Genomic DNA, 18,704 nt, shown 5'->3' with positions numbered 1-18,704 from the left:
GCAGAGTACAAAAACAAAAACGCACAGCTATTGGTATTGGCAGTGCACTGACCACTTTTCACACTTAAAAGAAAAAACTCACAGAAAGATTGATTCATCCAAAGTTCTGGAGGCTTTTATCTTCAGGTTACAAAATGTACAATATTATACAGTACATATATATACATACGCCTCTCTGACTTCCAATCAACTCCAATGTCTCCAGCTCCAAACTAATCCAACTAGCTCACAGCAACAACCTCCTGCTTCAACAATAGCTCCCAACTGACAACAGAACATGTGGCCAGGCTCCTGGTCCACTAATATAGAGTGTTGGCTGTGAGTCATCATTCAGTGCCACATAGCATGATGCAATCCTGTAGCAACCTTAAATCATCCCATGTACTAATGTCTCAATAGTCAGTAGCTGTCTCACAGAATACGTGACATCTGTCAATCAAAGTATTTAAAAGCATATTACTCTAACATTGAGTAAATAATGCAATAGAAAACTGTCAGACTCCAGCACCTAATGCACAGATGTAAAAAATGCTAGAACCAGAAATATGTTTCAGCAAACAACTACTGCACGAGTTAAGAAAGCACATGTAGATAAACATAGGAAGAAAGGGTTAAGGCAGAATCCAGGCCCTGAAGGGTGTGCATAGGGCATGGTTCAACAGGCCAGCTGAAACCAGCACAGAAGGAGGTGTTAAAATCTAACCCAGTCTAGCCCCTAGATCCATGCATATTACCATGCTACACCTAAGTTATGCTCAGGAAGAATCTGTAACCAGCTGTCCTATAGAATCATAGAATCATAGAGTTGGAAGAGACCGCACGGGCCATCCAGTCCAACCCCTTGCCATGCAGGAAATCCAAATCAAAGCATCCCCAGCAGATGGCAATCTAGCCTCTGCTTAAAGACCTCCAAGGAAGGAGACTCCACTACACTCGGAGGAAGTGTGTTCCACTGTCGAACAGCCCTTACTGTCAGGAAGTTCTTCCTAATGTTGAGGTGGAATCTCTTTTCCTGTAGCTTGCATCCATTGTTCCGGGTCCTGTTCTCTGGAGCAGCAGAAAACAAGCTTGCTCCCTCCTCAATATGACATCCTTTCAAACATTTAAACAGGGCTATCATATCACCTCTTAACCTTCTCTTCTCCAGGCTAAACATCCCCAGCTCCCTGAGTCGTTCCTCATAGGGCAAGGTTTCCAGATCTTTCACCATTTTAGTCGCCCTCCTCTGGACACGCTCCAGTTTCTCAATGTCCTTTTTGAATTGTGGTGCCCAGAACTGGACACAATATTCCAGGTGGGGCCTGACCAGAGCAGAATAGAGTGGCACTATTACTTCTCTTGATCGAGACACTATACTTTTATTGATGCAGCCTAAAATTGCATTGGCCTTTTTAGCTGCCGCGTCGCACTGTTGACTCATGTTCAACTTGTGGTCTACTTGGACTCCCAGATCCCTTTCACGTGTAGTTTCATTCAGCCAGGTGTCCCCCATCCTATATCTGTGCATTTGATTTTTCTGCCTTAAGTGCAGTACCTTACATTTCTCCGTGTTGAATTTCATTTTGTTAGATTTGGCCCAGCTTTCTAGTCTATTCAGATCATTTTGAATGTTGATGCTGTCTTCTGGAGTATTAGCTATTCCTCCTAATTTGGTGTCATCTGCAAATTTGATAAGTATGCTCCCAATTCTGTCATCCAGGTCATTGATAAAGATGTTGAATAACACTGGGCCCAGGACAGAGCCCTGTGGGACTCCACTGGTCACTTCCCTCCAGGATGAAAAAGAGCCATTGTTGAGCACCCTTTGGGTTTGGCCGGTCAACCAATTACAGAGCCATTTAACAGTTACTTTGTCTAGCCCACATTTTACAAGCTTGTTTGCAAGAATGTCATGCGCCTTCAGTTCAAGCCCCAATACTATTTAATCCATTCAAAGCTATGGATGAGAGTCTGCTAAGAGAAATAGAAGCTGATCTGTAAGGCATCTCAGGAAAGGGAAGTTAGTCCAACAAACCCTCAAAGGGAATTTTTGCCAAGCTAGTGTATTTTCACACTAGTGTATTGGTGGAAAAGGAAGAAGGCAGCAACATATGGAAGTCTTCAGGAATCAGCTTTAACATGCAGGTTACCTTGCAGCATCTGATAGTTTTGCACTTCCCAGCCACTGGGGTGTGACCTATTCAGTCAAGGATTCTTAGCGAGGTCAGTTTTGGGTTGCTAATTATTCATGGCCTAAAACATGCATTAGTTCAATGGTCTATGGTAGTACACCTACAGGTACACTTAATGGCCTGCATTTGGCTGCACTTGACTAGTCACCTATTGATTTACCCATCCATACGTTGTACGTGCCTTCTTTGACATATCTTTAATTTTATCTACTTCATTATGCCCTGTTGTGACTATCTCTGTTGGAGTATGCTTGGGAGTTATATGGGCATGTATTAACATGAGAGACTATTGTGTACAATTAGCATAATGTAAATTAAATGCCAGAGAAAATATGCATCAGGTAAAAGGGCAACATATTCATCTCCCAAAGTGACTGGCATATTAAATGCTCACAGCCCTAAGGAAGTCTCCTGATATATTCAACCTGAACTTAAAATCTCCCAGCTTCTGAAATGTCATCAAGGCTAGAAACATTTGTGCATGCAACATGGAATCCCTGAAGGATTGGCTTTCTGTCTAATTGGCTTTCTGGATAGAAAATTGGCTAATTTTTATTCATGTATGGGTATTTGCTCGTATCTACTAATGGAATACAAAGAGCCTTTAAAATATAAAAATGATGGGAGGATTTGGCCAAACACAAAGTATATTCTTCATGTTTCTGAAGACTGGGTGACTTCGGTCCTTAAATGCCTTGCAGTAGAATATACAATATTCTTTCTCATTGAAATAAATGAAAGCAGAAACTTATCCATGGAAAATATGCAACAGATGCATGACCAGTATCTCCCATATTTTTAAGTAAATAGCACTGATGTGTCAAATCCTACTTTGAAGAGTCGGGAAACAGCTCTAGAGGAGGGGATTCAAACATTTCCTGCATGCTTTCCTGACAATGCAAGTCCCTTGCAAAGCTGCTCTTAGCTTATTGGTGTGGTAGGGAACATATTTGTTTCACAATACAAAAACAGCATAAAAACACATTCAGGAAAACACATCAAGGAAGGCAATTACACAAGCAAATTATCTGCCACATCTTTTAATGTAAATTTTATTTTTATACAAACAGCTCTTTTTATGATTTCCAGACACATAGTCATAAACCATAATTACTTAAAAACATACAAGATGTTTAACAAATCTTTACAATAATTTTTGAAACAAATGTTCTAATTGCACAAATACATTTAATGAGGGTAAATATAACATCTGATACAAATATTCCTGACTTTACATTATTTCATCATGTGAGTAGGAATAAAGCAACAGTTATAAGTTTCCTTGCCATACAATAAAACATAATCATTTTCACTTTTGTACAGTGGCAGCACATTCTTCAAACAAAATATTAATATTCTATTTTTCTTACTGGCTATAATAGGCAGAAATAGGAAGCTAAACAATCTCAAGCTATTTTTATGATTTTAAAAGGACATACAGTAGTTTAACAATATTTTTGCCTATAACAGAGAATTCATCTACTCACTCCTTAGAGAAGTGGCATCATGATTGAGCTTGGTGTGTGTGTGTGTGTGTGTGTGTGTGTGTGTGTGTGTGTGTCTCATTCCAAGGCTGAGGTACTTTCCCTGGCAAGAGCACAGGCCACTAATGTTTAGATAATATTTTAATATGACTGTGTGCTTTGTGTTCATGTGTGAATGGACGCACCAGTCTCCTCTAAGGATGGGCTCCTCTGTACAGCCCTTTACATCTCAGGGGCTGTCCGCTTCCATGGAGAGGAAATTACATGCAGAACGTGGAGACATGACAGCAATGCACTTCAAATGTTATGTTTCTGACATTATGTTTTATGTTAGGGTGGACATGCACATATGGCTCTTTTTAGTTCACCCTGACCCTGTGCAAACTGCATGCTATGGTCACTTTCTATCTTTAAAATGTTTTAGGGTGTGCGTTTGAAAAAGTGCATTTAGCAAGAGATTAGTTTCCCAAAACCAGAAAGTGATAGGAATGGATGGGGGTAATAATTGTTGTGTTTTGACTTTGTCAGAGTTCAGGAAGTCAGATATATATGTGAGTGCTGTTTTTATTTTTTGTAGAGTTGTTGTAAATTTGTTTTGTATTTTTATGTGTTTTTGTAAATGTATGTGTGTGTCATTGTTGTTTTTAACACAATAAAAATATATTATAAAAAAAGAAGAAAAAGGGGAGGGGAGAAAAAGTGCCTTTATAATGAAAGCCTCATGTGATTGTACTTTTCAGTTACAAATTCAGTATTTCCAAGCAAACTGTATTTGAACAGGGGCTTATATGTGAGAGGATGACTTCTTGGAATAGATGGATGATTCTCTCCCCTGCTTTATGACAAAGCACTCCTGGTTAGTATTAGCAGCTTTTTTGTGATAAGTATAGTGGAGTACACTGCATTTAACATAAAACATTTTTTTAAAAAAATAAGACTCTTTAATTAAGAAGGGAGTGCCACTTCACACAAGTCTTTTCTATATGTTTCAGTTTTGAAAAATAATTTTAAAATTATATATATATATTAAAAATAAATAAGACCATTTTACTTAAATGTAAGTAAGTGTAACATATTTCCTTATGTTCTACCTCTACTGTTCACACTATTGATAGCAACACTGAGCAAATGCTTCAAAGCATTCAGTTTGTCTATGGCAGGCTTCTCCGAGAACTTCTGGATTTAAATCGAGTAACATCTATAAATCACAAAATTAAATAAAAGTTATTTCATAGATGAAGTTCAAGCCTTGCCAGGGTCACAATATCATTGATTAATTTTAATTTTAATTTAATATCTATCTCACTTTTCTCTCACTATGAGATTCAAGGCAGCTTACAGTATAGGCTAAAACAGAACAAAGCTAAAACAATGTAAAGTACATTTTTTAAAAAAATGCACAAGTAATCAAGCACCGATGCTACAGAAATATGCAAATGATGGCAGTAACACTAGCAAAATTGCAGTACATAGAGTTTCCTAAATGCTTAATATAAATAGACTATAGGGACTATAGAAGTTCCCAGGAATGGATCTGCTTAATTTGAGATGGAGTACAGTGACACATATTATGGACTTTGCCCAGCACATGTGTAACACCATAAAACTACCTAATCTAGGTAGGGCTTTACTTGATATGCTGAATCCAAACATTAATATATAATATAACAATATTTTCTCACACTAAAGATGTACAGCCATCAGAGTTGAACTGTTGTCATCATCACCATCATTATCATCTTGTCATCAAGCCCATGGTTTGCAATTATGCAATTCTTCCAACTTCATCAACTTGCATGTTCCAATTTTTCCCAGTTCCTAGTTTATAATAACTGCAGCTTGTCATTATATTCAAATTGGGTAAGCTACTCCATAATTTTGGATTGAAGGAACAATATGGTTTGAGGTTAGAGTCATTCTGTTTCAGTGTCACTGCAAACTATGGTTACTGTAAACCACAAACTGAATGAGGAAATTAGACCATTAGTAGAGGAGAAGGAGGAACATGAGCTTGAGTCACAGCCGATTACACTTTGGCTGTAACATCTGAAGCAGGCCACAGTGTGATTTTAAACAAAGCATTTGTAAGAACGACACATACAAAAAATAATACAGAAATGTTGTTGTCTTTAAACTAATGCTCTACTGAACTCACTAAGAAAGCTCATCTGTTTCCACAATTCGCTGAAGGCTTTCCTACGCTCTGGTGGTCTGTCGCATTTTTTCTTGTATTCTTTAACAATGGCCTTTGCTTCTTGTTCTAGTGGAGAAGACAAGTCTGCGAAATATAGAATTTCAAGGTATGTATTTAATCTATCTCACACTGTATCACAGAATCTTAGAGTTATATGGGATGTGTGTGTGGGCAAGGACGATTTAGCCCAACCCTCTGCTGTGCAGGAACAGGCAACTAAAGCTCTCCTGAAATATGTCCATCCAACCTCTGTTTAAAGACCTCCAAAGGCAGCCTATTCTATGGTCCAACAATTTTTTGGTCAAGACATTCTTCCTAATGTTTAGCTGGAATCTCTTGTCTTGTAATCCAAACAGGTATAGAACACATTTCAACAAAATATATGCTGTGAAGAATATCTTGGCTTGTCAATATTGTTCTTTTGATGATCAAGAAATACCACAGTCCAGAGCTGATAGTTGTAGAAAATACACATTTTTTCTGAGATATTGTATGTTTCCAAGTAGAAATCACAAGTGGAATTTGCATATTCAAAATGTAGCAGAATAACTTTGTTGAAGAATGACACACTGTGGTCTCAAACAAGGACTAAAGGCTCATCGTGTAAGCAGGCACCAAGCTGATTCATCTTTAAGCCATTTCAGAGAAACTCTTCATTGAGCTACAAGAATGTTTCAGTTTTGCTGGAGACCAAAAGATTATGGAGGCAAAAAACACCAGACACAAATTTGGGAATATGTGTGCCACCGTCATGACTGAAAGCACATTTTTGTCTTGAATGTATGAAATTGTAAATACCATTTATGTAGCATGTGATATAATCCAGGACGTAGCTGTTTAAAACTTTAATTACTATCCAAAGAAATCTGACTATTTAATTTGACAACCAACATGCTCATTTCCCAGGATACATAAAATGTAGGTGTGGTTCCTCTTGCACTAGAAAATTACAGCTATGATCATGTTACTGAATTTATGTGGAATAGTGGTTCTATGTCTTTTGCAGTTGTGAAGGAGATGCCCCACTCCCACTCTGGTACACAAGCCAACAGAGCTTAAGCAACAGGACATGGAGAGATGTGAACAGATGCAGTTCTGATGAAAAAATTGTGTGAATAACAAACCTGGAATGTGTACGTTGGCTTATTCACATTTATTGCACTAAAAAATGACATCTGAATGATTCCTAATAATCAAAATCAGCATTTTCTTTTAGAACAACAGTGGAAGAGGCATAAAACAGGGCAGTTAGTTATAAAGAGTACTTCACAGTTGTGGGCATTAAGTAATGAGGACTCATTCAAAATGCCTGTGGCAAATGATTACTTTCACAAATGCACCCAAGAAACTCAGGCAGTTGTTAAATCCTACTTTACAGCTCTAATAGCCACATAAGGTACATACATACAAGATCAGACAGCCTCAACAGCTTTTGTGTCCCATCAAAATAGCAAGGGGTATCTAAGTACCTTGACTCCACCCCTCCCAAACCTGAGCTGACAAAAAGAAGGCTGGTGGGTAAACATAGCAACTACTAAGGAATGCGATGCAATGAAATATAAGAAAAAGGCAAAAGAATTCATTTGTATCTTTTCCAGTGCATTCTAAGATATACTGAAGAAGCAGAAATGGCTAAAGTATTCAAGTATAACCACACTCGCCATCCAAAACAAGCTAGCTGACTGGGCCATTAAACTGACCCTCTCTATTCTTAAATATTAAGGCCTAAATCCAAATGTTAGTGCCAACTACAATAGACCCAATGAGTGAATAGGAACTTTGTAAGTTAGTGTAAGCTCTATTAATTCTATGGGTCTCCTCTAATTGAAACTAATATTTGAATTTAGGCATAAAATAGACAACACAGCTCATTCAATAAGAATTGTTGAACCAGAAAAGAGTTAATACCTTTAACCTTGTACCATACAATTCAAATAAAACTATTGTTTATTCTGCATATAGTTTAGGTATCAGGGGTCTTATACCTGAAATATATGCAGGATGTTCAATATTTTAAAAATTTCACCCACTCAATTAGGTAAATCAATTTTTTTTTTTAAAAAATGCATCAAATTACAATACCTGGGCTAAATGGTTCTGAATAGTCATTATTTTTATTCTTGCACTTTCGAAGGAAGGATAAAATAATGGGCAGTCCCTTCTGTATCACTTCAGGTGGTGGAAACTCCAGAGGGCAGTGCCTGAGATTCAAGGCTGTAAGTGAGGTTAAGTTACCTGTCCAAGAAGAAGGAAAAATATATATATATATATTTGGAAGGAAGGTAAATGTGGCTCAAAATACCACCTACTAGGAAATACTGAAGGGTATGATCAGACTTTCTAACCCTGAAAGCTAATTGTTAGCAGCCACCAGCCATGATTTCCCTCTCCCTTTGCCTACACTCAAGTCTGCACAGCTACTTTTCCTTTCCTCCCCAAAGGTTTTTACATGTTTCTTTTTCCAGCCATGCCTGATCTTCTCCTGCTCTCTTCTTAGCCTGCTGCTTCTTTCCTCAGCCAGGGACATAATAAGTCAGGATTTCCTACCAAGTAGCCTGTGTTTCTGCATTTCTATTGCTTTTCTGTGTTTCTGGTCCATTTTTCTCCCAGGCTATACTACCTTTGCCTACCAAATCTATAGGTCTTAGCATGTGCCTGGGAAGAAGTATAGAGTGGCAGAAGGCAAAGATAAATCTTGGATGGCATCTTTCTTGATTGCCTAGGACCTATATAATTATATCCAAGAACTGTAGTTTAATAATTCTTAAGAATATGTTTAAATGCACACAGAAGATACTTGTCCTGCAATCTAAAGACACAACTCAAATCTGACACAGGTCAGTTCTGTGCTTTTGGAAAACACTTCCCTGTGCTTGATTGTATTTGAAGAACTACTTTGAAATTTTCCAGCGAAGTGAGTAAAATGCTTCTGAAGCTGCCTTCACATATCCTTCAAGGTTGCTTTGAGGCATTATGGAATCAATCCTGTTTATAACATACGGGCAAATGCAATGGCTTATTCCTGTAATACCAGAAAGCACAGAGGGTTTTTTTTCATTATAGACAAAGAGCAGGTTAAATACAATGATGTTCCCAAAGACGGAATGTAGTTATAGGTGCCTCCACAAAACAAGAGACAGCCATGTTCAGACATAATAATACCCAGAATTACTGAGAATTTATTCACTTGGCTTCTCCTGCTAGGCAGGACAGCTAAATTAACAAAAAAATAAAAAAGGAAGCAAATGATTTCCCTTACATCCAGACCTGGACGCTGCCTTGCTACTCTACTAACAAACAAGGAAGAGAAAACAAATTCTAAAACCTGGCTTCAAATATAGTTTGCTAGAAGAGGGAAGAAAGGATGATTCACACATATATTAAGCTGAATATTGTTATTAACTACTTTTAAGTCAGCCCCAACTCAAAGCAACCCTGTGTATGAGACATCTCCAAGCTCTCCCATCCTCTACTGCTCTGCTTAGGTCCTGCAAATTTGAGCCCATGATCTCCCTGATTAATAATAATAATAATAATAATAATAATAATAATAATACTGTTTATTTATAGCCCGCTTTTCCAAGGAGATCAAAGCGGGTTACAACAGGGGTACTAAACAATGTACAATTTACAACAGTATCTACTTTATAAAATCTCAATTTTGATTGAGTCTATCCATCTGGCATCTGGTTTTCCTCTTTTTCTGCTGCTCTCTACCTTCCCTAGCATTATTGTCTTTTCTAGCAAGTCACATCTTCTTATAATGAGACCAAAGCATGACAGCCTCAGTTTCATCATCTTGGCTTCTTGGGAGAGATTTGGTTTGATCTATTCTGAGACCCATTTGTTTGTCTTTTTGGCTGCCCTAAGGATTCTCCTCCAGCACCGTATCTCAAATGAGTTTATTTTCTTTCTGTCAGCTTTCCTCACTCTCCAGCTCTCACATCTGTAAGTGGTGATGAGGAATATAATGGCTTGTACAATTCTTAACTTTAGTATACATTTGCACTTTAGGATCTTGTCTAGTTCTTTCATGGCTGCCCTTCCCATTCCTAGCCTTCTTTTTTCTTGACTGCAATCTCTGTTCTGTTCAATGTTTGAATGTTTCTGTTCAAAGGTACAGAATTTTTTTAAGAAAAAAAAAAAAAGATAATGGCATTAGATTTACAAAAATTGTTGGAAGTAAAAAAAGTGCATCTATACTTTCACAAGTAGCTATGTGCCTACTGAGGAAAATAGAACTAGAGAAGGTCATTAAGATTTCCTAGAGGGCATCCTTTTTGTATTATCTGTTCTATTTAGGGTTGCCATCCCTGAGGACCTCCAAACCGGGAAAAATGTAGGACAACGTTTAAAAATGTAGGACCTTTTCCCCCCTGGCAAAAAAAAGGTCCTACATTTTTAAACCTTGTCCAAGGCCTCGCTGGGGCCTGGGAGACAGCATCTCCCAAGCCCCAGCAAGGCCTTGGAGGACTCCGCGATCGCGGAGCCGCTGCCCCAGCCAGGCCTCGGAGGACTCCGCAATCGTGGAGCCGCATCCAGGGCCTGGCTGGGGCTTGGGAGACAATGTCTCCCAAGCCCCAGCCAGGCCTCGGAGGACTGTGCGATTGCGGAGCCGCTGCCAGGGCCTGGCTGGGGCCTGGGAGACAGCGTCTCCCAGGCCCCAGCCAGGCCTCGGAGCACTCCGCGATCGCGGAGCCGCATCCAGAGCCTCGCTGGGGGGAATCCCGGGGGAGTGGCCAAACCGGGGCGGGACCGTGCGGACCTGCCCCAAACTGGGAAAGTCCCGCCCCCAGGCGGGATATGGCAACCCTAGTTCTATTGCAGTTAGTTCTGATAGAATTATTCTGTCAGGAAAGACCTCCTCTCACTAATCCTCTTCCTTCAGTATTTCTCATGGGCTGCATCCACATTGCAGAAATAATCCAGTTTGCCACTGCTTTAACTGCCATGGCTCAATGCTACAGAATTCTTTCTTTAGCAGACATTAACTTCCTTAATAAGTACTTTCTGTTCAGTTAAGATGGCTTGATTTTAAGCTCTCAACTTTCACTCAAAGTCAACAGAAGCATTATGACATTTTGGTACTAATGGTTGACAGAATGCTTATTTGTCAAGCTCCAGATAATCCAAGGAAATGACCACACAAACTCATCATGGTTATATCTAGACTGTGATGTACTGGCATCCATATTTGTAAGATGCCTTAAAGCCCCTCAGGAAGTGTTGCTATTATAGTGCTTAAGCAGCTACAGCCCATACCACTCACTGTCCCTTCCTGCTCTTCTCAGGTGTCTCTCTTTGGAAGGTGGGAGCTTTCTATACCAATAGCAGAAATGAGGGAAACCTTAGCTGCATACAACTTCATAAATAACCTACTTTCTATAAATGATATTCTCCAACTCCATAAAATCAATATTACTTCATGATTTTAATGAGATAAAGGATGCATGCATCATCTTCAGCATTGAAGGAAGGGGGAGAACTGCCGAAAATTATTATATTGGCTCAAGAATGAGCATCCACTATTTTATCTACAATTTTCTCCCATGAACCCAGTAATTATAATGTTTGAATGAATAAAAATAAGACAGGTATTTGCAGGCTTATTTAAAAAGGTTTGTTGGTTGCTGTTGCAAAATTTATGTATTGCATTCTCCTTTCCCTCCTTAGATAGACAGGGACTTCCCTCTATCTGTCTCATTCTATCTAAATATGTGACTTTGGTCACTCACTCTTGGAGGCTGTTTAACAGACTCTCTTCTAAACAGTCTTCTCTCAGTCTCAGTCAGAGTAACAGACTCCTCTGAGTGACGGTAACAGTCTCTTCCTGCTATATTAAAGATGGTGAGGTTTCATTTTTCTACCCAAACCATCACCAGTTAGGACAGGATTTAGTTTGTTATGTATTTATTTATTAAAATCATTATTATTATTTTTTAAACTACAAACTGCATGCTTGTTGTTTTTTGGAGTAAATCTTTATTCTTTAGGAAGGCAGATTTAGAATAAATAGTCTGACACACTTTTTTGCCGTTTTGCTGATGAAAGCTGAACTCTAACAAAGTTTAACTTTCATACATGCATATTTTTGTTTCCCTTTGGAAGGGTTAACACTCTGGGAAACTCAAATTGAACCTCACAGTTGCACTGATTCTCAAAAACACATTTCAGTAGTTTATAAAAAACAACAACCAAGTTCTTTTATATAAATTTGCTCTTGAATAAAAAAAAAATATTATTTATATAAAACAGACATGTATTTAAGGTAAACAAACTAACATAAATGTGAAAAGAACTATAGGAAAATTGCCAAGATCCTGAAAGCAGTCAATAATAGATATTTTACACTGCCTTCAAAATGGAATTTTAAAAATCTATGCACAGCTTGACTGAACCTCTCTCTCCCCGCAATTCTCATTTGCTTTACTTTGTGAGCATGTAATACTTAATATTCTGTATGAGTCTGTACTTTATTCAGGATTGCATTATGCAGTATATTTGCACATAAATTCTTTCAGCAAAAATAGTCCTGGGAGATAAGTATCTTTACAGATCAGATTTGCAGGATTCAAAATTACCTGAAATTAAAAGCAATTATGAATGCTGTAAAACAAATCTGCTCTTAAGGATAGTCCTCCAGAAGTAATAAGAGCAGTAGTCTTGCTGTTCCCAATGTTTATTATTTTATGTGCTTCCTTTCATTTTTTCCTAGGCTCATCCCACCCATTCTTATGAGCACACTACTCTCTGTATAATGTGAAATTCTTTCTCCCCACTCTTATACTTTCTTTGGAAAAAGCCAGGCTGCTATATACCATGATTCTCTTAGTGAAAGAACCTCTAATGTAGGAGCATGAAATATTTATAGATTTCTTTACACAAAATATCCATGAGTCTTGCATAGTAAAAATGTAAAGTGTTTCATAATGAATAATGGATTAAGTTTATACATTACAAGCATTATAAATATGTGTTGAGGTAATGAGTGACATACTTAGGGTGAGAAGGGTCTATATTTGAGGATCTATACTAACAAATTATTAGAAGGATGTAGAAGGTTTGAAGAAAAAAAGAAAAGAGCAACTTCTTTGCCAACTGCATCAGTGTGCATCTGTACAGACTAGATTGGTGACGCTTTTCGAAACTTTGTGGGGCCTTCTCTGTCAGACTCTCCATTAATAATTTGCTCTATTCTTTCTGGATATACTCACTGAGATCTGCCTAGATTTGAGGTAGGACAGGTTCGTGTAACCTTGGCAACCATTCTTTCAATTCTTTTGAATTTTTTCAGGTTGGAGATCTGAAGAATATCATCAGGATGTGTCAGCAGCAGTGAAAGCTAGCAACCTTTACAAGGGTCTTGACATCCTGGATGATTAAATCAACCAAAGACTGATGCTCTGGATAAGGGAGGTAGCTGATGTTTTTTTTACAGGAGGGTCCTGTTCCCTCTTGCTTTAAAAGGACAATAAGAAGACAATGAATAATCATGCCATTTCTTGACCCAATAGATTGGGCTTATTGTACCCCAATCTTTGAAATGTATCATTCTTGGTCAAGGATGATACTGATTATCTGAACCCTGGAGCTCGATTACACTGCCCAGTCTACACCCTTCCCAAAGAGTCGGGAACTTTGCTTGGGAGACTAACATTTCTCTGTCTTCTCTAGGAGATCATGCTGAACATGCTAGTGGCATCAGCACACTAGTCTCAGTAAATCTTGGAGTAGGGTTGCAGTCCCAGTATTGGAGCTAAGCTGCAGGTGGCCTTTTGGGTTTGGAGATCTCTAGTATCTTGTGCTCCAGGGTGTCTGGCTCTCTGATGGTGTCTGGACCTAGTGACTTCTCTATTAGTACCACTGGTTCCTCATCCTTTAAGTCTGTGTTCAGATTAGTGGTCACAATGGTTCAAGTTAAAATGCTTCAATGACACACCTTTCTCTGATCCATTTTGTATGACAGGAGCTGCCAATGTCTTTACTTTATGTAAACTACATTTTAGGAAAGGAAGACTCTGTCCAAAAAACCTATGAATTATTGTAAACTATGATTTTATTCTGTGCTCTTTCAAGGGAAGAAGATGCAGTCCCCTAGTAGCTGTTTTATCCTCACAACAACCTTCTGAGTAAGCAGGTTGGAGTAGAATATAGAATAATAGAATCGTAGAGTTGGGAGAGACCACAAGGGCCATCCAGTCCAACCCCCTGCCATGCAGGAAATCCAAATCAAAGCATCCCCAACAGATGGCCATCCAGCCTCTGTTTAAAGACCTCCAAGGAGGGAGACTCCATCACTCTCTGAGGGAGTGTATTCCACTGTCGAACAGCCCTTACTGTCAGGAAATTCCTCCTAATGTTGAGGTGGAATCTCTTTTCCTGTCGCTTGCATCCATTGTTCCAGGTCCTGTTCTCTGGAGCAGCAGAAAACAAGCTTGCTCCCTCCTCAATATGACATCCCTTTAAATATTTAAACTGGGCTATCATATCACCTCTTAACCTTCTCTTCTCCAGGCTAAACATCCCCAGTTCCCTGAGTCGTTCTTCATAGGGCATGGTTTCCAGACCCTTCACCATTTTAGTTGCCTCTCCTTTGGACACGTTCCAGTTTCTCAATGTCTTTTTTGAATTGTGGTGCCCAGAACTGGACACAATATTCCAGGTGGGGCCTGACCAAAGCATAATAGAGTGGTACTATTACTTTCCTTGATCTAGACACTATATTTTTATTGATGCAGCCTAAAATCGCATTGGCCTTGTTAGCTGCCGCATCGCACTATTGACTCATGTTAATCTTTTAGTCTACTTGGACTCCTAGATCCCTTTCACATGTAGTCTCGTACAGGCAGGTGTCCCCCATCCTATACCTGTGCATTTCATTTTTCCGCCCTAAGTGCAGTACCTTACATTTCTCAGTGTTGAATTTCATTTTGTTAGCTTTGGCCCAGCTTTCTAGTCTTTTCAGGTCATTTTGAATTTTGATCCTGTCCTTTGGAGTATTAGTTATCCCTCCTAATTTGATGTCATCTGCAAATTTGGTAAGTATGCCCCCAATTCTGTCATCCAAGTCCTTGATAAAGATGTTGAACAGCACTGGGCCCAGGACAGAGCTCTGTGGGACACCACTGGTCACTTCTCTCCAGGATGAAAAGGAGCCATTGTTGAGCACCCTTTGGGCTCGGCCAGTCAATTACAAATCCATGTAACAGTTACCTTGTCTAGCCCACATTTTACAAACTTGTTTGCAAGAATGTCATGGGGAACCTTGACAAAGGCTATACTGAAATCAAGATATACTATATCCACAGCATTCCCTTCATCTACCAAGCTAGTAATTTTATCAAAAAAGAGATTAGATTTGTCTGGCATGACTTGTTTCTCTGACATCCATGTTGACTTTTGTGATTATGGAATTGCCTACTACATGTTCACAGACTCTCTGTTAATGATCTGCTCTAGAATTTTTCATGGTTTTGATGTCAGACTAACTGGACGATAATTGTTGGGATCCTCTTTTTTCCCTTTTTGAAGATGGGGACAATGTTTGCCCTCCTCCAGTCTGCTGGGACTTCTCCTGTTCTCTAGGAGTTTTCAAAGATTATTGCCAATGGCTCCGATATTACATTTGCCAGTTCTTTTACTACTCTTGGATGTAGTTCATCAGCTCCTGGAGACTTATGTTCAAGTGCTAAGTAAGTGCTAAGTTCAGATAGTTGTGGATCTGGTATAAGCCAGGTAGGAAAGGTAACTAGGAAAGATGTGTGCTAGATCCGGAAAAGATAGCACAGCTACTCAAGTGTGAGAGATTCCTCTGCTCATGCTGGCCATGCAATTCCAATCCTTGGGATCCTACCACTCATCCTGTCCTTATTCTCTCCTTAATTTCTTTCTGGTTTGGATTGGATGTTTGGGCCTCAAGATTACCTTTTAAATGTGGGCCTGTGGCTGGTGTGTTGTGATGGGCTCATACTAGTATGCATGGCCTGACTCCTTATAAGACTTGATTGACACAGCCAGAGACAATTATAAAACAAAACTTACAATAAGTATAGGTTTATTGATGCTCAGTAGGACAATAGATGCACTTTAGAATATTCTATTCCTTGTTGCTGCCCCAAACCAGAGTCAGTTCTCCCTCTTGACTGGCTAGCCCGTCTCTCTGAAATAACAACTCTGTCTCCAATCATCATCTCTCTCAAGATCCAAACCTTAACTGCAAACCCTGTCTCTATGGCTGCATCCACACTGCAGAAACAATCCAGTTTCACACCACTTTAAGTGCCATGGCTCCATGTCATGGAAATTTGGGAATTGCAGTTTTGTGAGACATTTAACCTTCTCTGTCAGAGAAAGCTCTGGTGTCACAACAAGCTACACTTCCCAGAATTCCATAGCATGGAGCGATGCCAGTTAAAGCACGATTGAACTGGATTATTTCTGCAGTGTAGACGCAGCCTAAGTAATCTTCTCCTGATCTATTTCCTATTTGTCTTCTCTCAGAGACAAACCTCTGTTTTGTTAAAATTCTTTTCAACTGCAGCCCCCGAGTCATGAATGGCTGCCCATACAAGTTCACTAAAGACTCTTCACAGCAGGCTAACCCAATCAGACTGTGATCATTCCAGGAGAGGCAGTGTTTAAAGAGCTGGGGCAATAGTCTAGTAAACCACCAACTGGTATCTTAAGGCTTATCACTTAAATATCTGTTACAGCAGGGATTATTTTCTTAGATACTGAATCTAAAGGTTGAAATCAAGAAATCTACTGATTTAGATTTCCTCAGTTGACTAATTCCTACTGGTAATGGTTTGGGGTCCCCTGGTGCTGTGGCATTATATTTTCAGGGCACTGCCATTTAATGTGTGGGTAAGAAAAGGGCAGAGCCCCAACCTCTTCTCTGAGAGAGAGAGAATGTGTATCCCAGTCAACCTCTAAAGATCTCTTAATGAATTTATCATCAAATGATGTTCTGCTCCTAAAAGTCACCACTTTCTGGCTTGCTGCTATTATATGTGAATTAATATAAACTGTCCAAAATTCCTTATTATTCAAGACAACATTTACAATAAGGTTAATTTTGGAGACTGACACATTTCCTTAAACATTTATTGTGGAGTGAAAAGTACTTACCAAGTTCAACAGGTAGTCTTTTAATAGGGTTTCTTTCTAAGAGCAGAGTTTTCAACTGCCTTTGAAATAAAAAATAAAATAAACATTTTAATATAAAATGGATCTTAACCAAATGACAAACATACTTAATTCTGTAATTTATATTCTTGTTATAGGAACATTATTTCAAAGAAACAAATACGTAACTAGATCTCAAAAGTGATATTAATGCATATGGTTGCAATAAATAAATGTGTATCAGATCTTAGGCCACAAAACTGAGTCATCAGAAATGGTTTGTGATAATGGCATGGTGCACATCAAAAATGTTTAAACTGTATTAAAGGACCAATTAGAAAACACATTTAATCGTAACATCAAAGGTATGTCTTTTCAAATAATTTCGAAACAATATTAAGTGTTTAGGTCACAATCTGCAAAATTCTTGTCCTAGTATTATTATTTTTAAAATAACTACTCTGTGTGAGTGTGTGTGTGTGTGTGTGTGTGTGTGTGTGTGTGTGTGTATGGAAAGCATAAATCTAATTCTCATGCCTCTATCACTGTAACTTGTGAAGTCATTTGTTACATTAATTATTCTTTCATGAGCAGATTGTACAATAGCCTAAATACCAAAGTAAACATGAAGAGTGTCCACATTTGTTTGTATGTGTACCTGGGGGAAAAAGATGACCTAGAAAGGTCTAAATGTAATATGAGAAGGGATGTGTGTGTTAAGGAAAAAGCAACATGGGATATACAGTGTAAGAAATAAAACATGTATGTGAGAGTCAGGATGACTCAGCAAAAGCAATTTAGGAGCCACACAGGTGTAAAAGGTAATGTAATTAGCAAGTCCTAAATGCCAAGGACAGAAATGCAAAGTGGATAATTGAACACACCTGAGAATTGTTAAGTGGACAAGGTGAGATGATGAAATCATTAATTGTGGGATGAACCAAGAGAACCAATGAAAATGGATGTACACGCCCACTGGGTGGAAACTGACAAGAGTGGGTGGTGTTTTCCAATGACTATAATAATGGCTATGAATCCCAATGTATTTTGTGGGTAGTAGTAGTGAGGAGTATTGGAGTTGTGTTGGATAGTTTTGGAGCTGTATATAGTAGAATAAAGTAGATCTTTTATATAAGACTACTGAGTTGTCTGGTGTCTTGAGTGAAGATACAAGAGCCAGCTGGATCCTGAAGAAGTGTGAAGACTTCTGTGGAAGCAAGAGTGAGAAGGCTTGGAGAGTTTGTCAGGGTCTTCAGCCTATTCTCTGTAACTCTGCTGCTTTAGAGCAAAGCTTTAACCACTGGCCAAAACTGGTCAGCGCCGGTGCGTAACAAGGTGGTGAGTTTGAGCCAGAGGTGAAGAGCTACAACTCCCATCATCCCTGACAGTGTGATCATGACAATTGAACTCTCTGCACTTTGCTTCCTAGAGCCTCTTTCCCCATGACTCCATTCTACTGCTACAGCCTTAAAAATAAGAGCTTGCCAAAGTAATACAGGTAAGTGTTTGAATTCATCAGGACTCAGAATTCACCTATGGCGAGACCCCATGGTAACAGATGGGCCAAACCATGTGGTGGCCTCAGGTATACATAAGAACCTAAAAATGGCCAAATCTCAGATCTGATCATAGTGCTCAGTTAGCAAGCCAGAGCTTCACACCAATCTGGCCTACTAAGGAGAAGTAGGCAAGCTCATGGTTGTCCTTTCTTTAAAATACCAGCCTGCA

The 18,704-nt window shown here is 38.9% G+C and overlaps 1 protein-coding gene across 5 annotated transcripts in view; it reads right to left on the bottom strand.

Moving 5' to 3' along the window:
• The window catches only part of LRRC27 (leucine rich repeat containing 27), a 73,278-nt gene that overhangs the window by 43,697 nt on the left and 10,877 nt on the right, over positions 1–18,704 (bottom strand). For 3 of the 5 annotated variants that reach the window (XM_089510210.1, XM_089510209.1, XM_089510211.1), the window contains exons 4-5: positions 16,980–17,038; positions 7,932–8,084 (exon numbers count right to left, since the gene is read on the bottom strand). In XM_089510210.1, the coding sequence (XP_089366336.1) occupies positions 7,932–8,084; positions 16,980–17,038 (212 nt within the window). Of the gene's footprint in view, positions 1–5,810; positions 5,934–7,931; positions 8,085–16,979; positions 17,039–18,704 lie in introns of all 5 variants that reach the window. The other 2 variants (XM_089510213.1, XM_089510212.1) reach the window with 2 other exon arrangements.

Source organism: Sceloporus occidentalis, unplaced genomic scaffold, assembly GCF_023333645.1.
Source record: "Sceloporus occidentalis isolate IW3139 unplaced genomic scaffold, rSceOcc1.0.p SCAF_2, whole genome shotgun sequence".
Taxonomy (NCBI): domain Eukaryota; kingdom Metazoa; phylum Chordata; class Lepidosauria; order Squamata; family Phrynosomatidae; genus Sceloporus; species Sceloporus occidentalis.
Note: the sequence above shows the minus strand (reverse complement) of the source record. Positions and strands in the feature narration are given on the sequence as shown.